Below are 6272 nucleotides of genomic sequence, written 5' to 3' on the forward strand. Positions count from 1 at the left end.
CATTTTGAAAGAGAGAACTAAGGCAGAATGGATGTAGAACATAATGCAGTAGCATGTGTTAAATCATCGCACAGAGCATTGTGGTATGCAAGTTGTAAGAGCAACAGTTAAACATGGTTTTGATTGTCCCAAGTTTGAAATATTATATGCAGATACATAGAGGCTGTCTTTATAAAGTTTTTGTTTAAATAATTTTACTAACATTTCAGAGAAACTACTGTAACCACCCAGAAAATTGCATTGTCTGTTTCTGTTCTTCTATTGAATATTACGCTTCAGAAAATTGATTATTTTCCAGTGAATGTCAAAGATCTTACTGAACTGTTGTGTTTTATCTTTTTTGTCTTCCTGCAGGATGTATTCCTCATTAAAAATACAAAAACTCTTCTAAATATTATTTTTTTCTAACCAGGGGTGCGCCAGCTTGAAATTATGTGCTGTTTTGGCTGCATGTCAGTTCTTGCCAACTACTTCGTGTTCATGACTTTTTTCCCAGCCTGTGTTTCCTTAGTATTAGAGGTAAGAATAACTCTTACTTTTGGCATTAATGGTTCCTTGTTGGTGGCATATCAAGTCAGCGTCAACCTATAGCTGGCCCTCCAGCTGTTTTTCAGATGCAGTAAGTCATACTGAAGGAAATTGCCCACGCTTGTCTCTCAGAACAACTAATAGATACTGCTTACATTTGCATTGGTAGCACACTTCCTTACCACTAAGCCAACAGCTCGCTTTGGCATTAGAGTTGTTGTGTACTGTAGAGTCGGAACCAACCCATAGCTAACCCTCCCAACGGGTTTTCAGAAGCAGTGAGTTACACCGGAAGAGATTGCCCATTCTTCTCCCGTGGAGCAGCAGTTTGAACTTTGTGCATTTGGGCTTGCACTGCAGCTTCTTGCCACTAGGCCACCAGAGCTACCTTTTAGCATCAGTTGTTGTTGTTAGGTGCCTTCGCATCGTGGATGACTCATAGCAACCCTATGAACTTAAGACCTGAACACTATATAACCTTCATTGTTGCAGACTGAGGGTCCCAAAGAATGAAATAATTTTATAATTATTAATAATGAGACAGACTACCAGGAATGATATAGAACAGAGAGTGTGAAAAACAGGGGGCCAACAGTCCCCATGACTGAAGGCCCCAAGCAATGCTTCTCTGAGTATTTATTTAGAATCATAAGGAAGATAAGCAAAGTAAAATCACAAGGAAGTACAAAGCAAAAACAAAGGATAATGGTGAAGTCTTTTACAGATAAGGCCAAGTTCCTCTTTATGCTAATCTCAAGAGGGAGGGATTCATTTGACACAAACTAAGAACAATGCCTCCTAGGTGACCTTCAGCTTGTATTAAGCTTCCCTCATTTCCCGATACAGCATTTGGTCTACTATTATTTAATTTGATATTCGGCTTCCCTCACTTCATAGTTTCTGGAGGCAAACTGTTTTGAAAGTGGACACCACTCCTGCAGAGGAGTAATACTACTAATTACGTCAAATTGACTAAATAGAACCCATTTTTTAATGCATCAGTAACCAACACTGACTCTATTTTGCAGCTTTCTCGGGAAAGCCGTGAGGGTCGTCCAATATGGCAGCTCAGTCATTTTGCTCGTGTTTTAGAGGAAGAAGAAAATAAACCAAATCCTGTAACTCAGAGGGTCAAGATGATTATGGTAATTACCTAGTTTGCCTTCTAATTCAATGTCTTTGGTTCCAGTGTCATGTTCTACTTGCAATTTCTTTTTTTTTCCCCTCTGATTATAATCTTTGTACATTTTATGACTTTCGTTCCACTCTTTTCTTCACCTATTCATTTCTTGTGGCTTCTAATCAGTATTACTGTCTCCACTAAACAGATTTTTCAAGTTCCTCCACATTCTCTCTTTGAAAACTTGTGCTTTGGGATATTCTCAGCATAAGATCCCTATCTTAATCACAAAGAAAATTCAGCACATTGTGTGTCCATGAAATAGAGTGACTGGTAGCTAATTGTTGAAGGATCATATTCTTTTTGTTTTTTTTGTCTTTATTGACTTTATTTTCATTTTTGTACACAAAGAAAAGTCGTGTTCATATCCATCATGAACAAAAACTTAAAAAGGCAGAACTAGAAGACATGTGTCCGTCACCAAAGCAAAGCTGTGCTAAAGGTTCCAAACATTTCAATTCTTAAAATAAATATTTTCCTTTTTCCCGGTGTCGACTTTCATGTCTTCATAGAGTCACAAGGAACTGAAGCCTATCATGAGTTACAATTTTGCTCAGAGTCCCGGAGGATCATATTCTTTTAATAGATGATATATGAGGCCAAACATTTCATCTATAATAACTCATTCTTGGGGAAGTGTTAAGGACTTGGGCTTTATTTAACTTGGTTTTTAAAATTTTTATTTCAGTCTCTAGGTTTGGTTCTTGTTCATGCTCATAGTCGTTGGATAGCTGATCCTTCCCCTCAAAACAATACAGCAGAAAATTCCAAGCTTTCCTTAGGATTGGATGAAAATGTATCCAAGAGAATTGAACCAAATGTTTCTCTCTGGCAATTTTATCTTTCCAAGTAAGTTAACTGTAGCCAGTTTTTCTACCCTCTATATTTTTATAAGCTTAACTGGTTCCTATTATGTTCCTTCTAAATAATATTTTATTTGCTGTCTTTTATTTTAGAATGGTCAGTATGGATATTGAACAAGTTATTACTCTAAGTTTAGCTCTACTTCTGGCTGTCAAGTATATCTTCTTTGAACAAGCAGAGACAGAATCTACATTGTCATTGAAAAATCCTATCACATCTCCTATCTTGACCCCAAAGAAAGTCCAAGACAATTGTTGTAGACGTGAACCTACCCTAGTCAAAAATAACCAGAAAATCCCTACAGTAGAGGAAGAGACAGAAATAAACCAAGAAAGAAAAGGTAACTCTTTAGAAATTCTCATTACTCTTCAATACTAAGTTGTGAAAAAAATCTTATATTTACAATTCTTTATCTGATGTTCAATGTTCTGAGATTTAATTTAATGTCTTAAACAGCTGAAGTTATAAAACCCTTAGTGACAGAAGCTGACACCTCGAACAGAGCTACATTTGTGGTTGGCATCTCTCCCTCACTTGATAATTTACCAGTACTGGAGACACAGCAGCCTGAAATTAAATTTCCCAGGGAGCCTCGGCCTAATGAAGAATGTCTACAGATACTTGGGAATGCAGAGGTGAGAGAAAGAAAGCAAAATCAAATGTGGCGTCTTTCTTTAAATAAAAGAGCTTTTATTTTGAATCACCAGACATTTGCTAAATGCAGGAAAAAAACTGATATTTACTGGGTACTCCCAGGTTCTAAACATAGTATTCTATGATGACAGGTATTTTCTTGATGTCCCACAACCTTATGAGGCAGGCAACACGACCATCATCTTTTAGGAGAGAAACCCAAGGCTCCAGGAGGTTTATTATTATTTTCTTTTTATCTCTTGTTAGGTGCTGTTAAGTATGACTCATAGTGACCCTCTGAACAATTGATTTGAATACTATCCTATCCTGTGCTATCATCCCCCAAATCTCTGACACTCTCAAGGCCCTTTCCACAGTCATCATGTCAACTCACCTGAGCAAGGTTTTCCTCTAATAGCAAAGCTGGAAATAGAGTCCATCCCCTGGAGTCAGTGTTCTCTCTAGTTCATTACTGCTTATCAGGAGTAACTACTGTATTCTCATAAGTTTTGAGGTGTAGAATAGGTTTAATGCAGAGATGAGGCTTCAGAAGTTTCATTTTGAGTAAGTAGTACGCAGAAGGTGATTTTCTTTTCTGAAATTTAAACGGTGCTCTTATATAGAAGAAATACTCGGTAAATTTTAAAAGAATGTGAATGTATATGTATTGATAATACCCTAATAATTTATCTAGTTTATCTTCATATTCTTTGGAAAATCTCATTAATGTTAATGCTTTCAAAAATGATTCTAAATGTATTAGCATCATAAACCATTAAAAACAAAACAAACCCACAATCAACCAGGGGGAAGATTGGTTATTTGTATCCAAGCTTTTAGCATTAATCTCCCAAATATATGAAGCACTTCTAAAAATTTATCAGATAATTAAATATTTAAAATAAGTAATACAAGAAACTGTTTTGGGGGGAAATGTGAATTACTTTTAAAAATATTAAAAGTTGATTAGCATTATTTGTAATAAAGTTAAATCTGCACAAAATACCTCCATACATCAGATTTTAAAAATTCCAAACACTTAATAACATACTCTAGAGGCTGTGGAGAAAAGGAAATTTTCTTACATTGCTGATAAGAAATAATTTTGCAGTATGGTTAAAATTATGCATATTCAGTATTTTGTGTATATGTGGTGTTGACAACGAGTAAAGAATAACCCATGGGCTGTCAAAGCAACAGTCTGCCTTAGAGGAAGTGCAGTCAGTGTGCTCCTCAGAGGCAAGAACAGTGAGAACTTTATTCTCACACACTTTCAGGATATTGTCAAGAGGCACCATCCTTGGAAAAGGTCACCAGGGAAGCTAGTAGGGTCAGTTAAAGAGAGGAAGATCTTCAAGAGGGTTGATTGACACAGTGACTACAACTGTGGGCTTGTGCAAAGTCGAGATTGTGACGATTGTGCAGGATAGAGCAGGGTTCAAATCTGTTCAAAAGGTGACTGAATTGTGGTTATCTTGATGCTGTCTAACAACAACAAAAGAACTTCTTCCTTTACAGATAAGGGAAAAGCTTCAAGTTGTATGTTGTTATGTACTGTCAAGTTGCCTGCAGCCCATAGTGTGACCCTACATACAGCATTTCTGAACCCTGCCCTGTCGTGAGCCAGTCTCATTGATACCAACACCCACTGCTTCAGTTACTGTATCGATCCATCTCATCCAGGGTCTTCCTCCCCTGCGCCATCCCTCCACTCTTCCGAACATGATGTCCTTCTCTAAGAACCAGTCTCTCCTGGTCCAAAGTATATGAGATAGAGTTTCAAAATCCTGGCCTCCAAGGAAAGACTTGGTTTCATCCTTTCTAAGACAGGCCTGTTTGTTTTCTTGACAGTCTATGGTATGTTCAAGTTGTATAATAAATACGAAAATGCCATCATTTAGATTAAAAACATAAAAATTGCCAAATAAAATTTGAGTATTTAAAAAGCTAAGTATGCACAACAAAGTAAAGAAGTAGTTAACTGTTTACCTATTTGAATGTAAGTCATTGAGAAGAATTGGATAGAAAAGGATTAGTTGGAAAACTTCTTTATAAAAAGGTTTTATACTCTAAATCTTAAAAGTAGGGTTTAAAAAACTTTATCAATAACTGATACATACTACATACAGTTGAACCTTTCATATTTAGTTTTAGACTTTTTTTTCTAAACACATGTGATGGAAGTAGTTGTTATATACATATACCATGAAGTCAGAAACAATGCATGGCTGACCCTCCAGCTGGTCTTCAGAGACTGTCAATCACGTGGTTGCAGATTGCCCATCTTTGTCCCATGGAGCAGCTAGTAGAACCCAACCATTTGCCTTTGGATTGACAATTACCAGGAGACCAGTAGAACCTAGTAAAACATTGCAAAAATGACAGTATTGCAGTATTTATGATTTTTTTTTTAATTTGGCATGATTTATATTAACTTATTTTATTATGCATATATATTTTTGTTTTATTAAAAACAGTGATGTAACCAGATATATGCTAATTAGGGATTAATGAAATTACTTATTCTAATGTATTAATCTTTCAGATCATATCATTTTCTCTTCCCTTGTCCCCCCCTTTCTTTTAGAAAGGTGCAAAATTCCTCAGTGATGCTGAGGTCATCAGATTAGTCAATGCTAAGCATATTCCAGCTTACAAATTGGAATCGCTTATGGAAACGCATGAACGAGGCGTATCTATTCGACGACAGATACTTTCCAGAAAGCTTCCAGAGCCTTCTTCTCTCCAGTATCTACCTTACAGGGACTATAATTATTCACTTGTAAGTTATTTTCTTCCTTAGACTGGATTTGCTTTGTATCTTTATGATTTTTCTCTCAACGATGAGAAATCATTTTTATAAATAATTTTTAAACCTTTCAGTGTAATTTTATACTCTTGTCAATTCTGATTTAGGATGACTTATGTTACAACCACTTGGCCAACTGACTGAAGAGATCTATATTTATTCCTATCCCAAAGAAAGGTGACCCAACAGAATGTGGAAACTACAGAACAATCTCACTGATTTCACATGCAAGCAAGATTTTACTGAAGATTATCCAAA

The 6272-nt window shown here is 36.2% G+C and overlaps 1 protein-coding gene across 1 annotated transcript in view; it reads left to right on the forward strand.

The window, feature by feature from the left end:
* The first annotated feature begins 27 nt into the window (after positions 1-27).
* Positions 28-6272, forward strand: part of HMGCR (3-hydroxy-3-methylglutaryl-CoA reductase) — a 27497-nt gene continuing 21252 nt past the window's right edge. Inside the window, exons 1-7 of the mRNA XM_006901439.1 lie at positions 28-94; positions 413-519; positions 1557-1673; positions 2397-2557; positions 2665-2912; positions 3029-3207; positions 5793-5987. Of these exons, the coding sequence (XP_006901501.1) occupies positions 28-94; positions 413-519; positions 1557-1673; positions 2397-2557; positions 2665-2912; positions 3029-3207; positions 5793-5987 (1074 nt within the window). The remainder of the gene's footprint in view (positions 95-412; positions 520-1556; positions 1674-2396; positions 2558-2664; positions 2913-3028; positions 3208-5792; positions 5988-6272) is intronic.

Source organism: Elephantulus edwardii, unplaced genomic scaffold, assembly GCF_000299155.1.
Source record: "Elephantulus edwardii isolate Elephantulus edwardi_28Jun2011 unplaced genomic scaffold, EleEdw1.0 scaffold00326, whole genome shotgun sequence".
Taxonomy (NCBI): domain Eukaryota; kingdom Metazoa; phylum Chordata; class Mammalia; order Macroscelidea; family Macroscelididae; genus Elephantulus; species Elephantulus edwardii.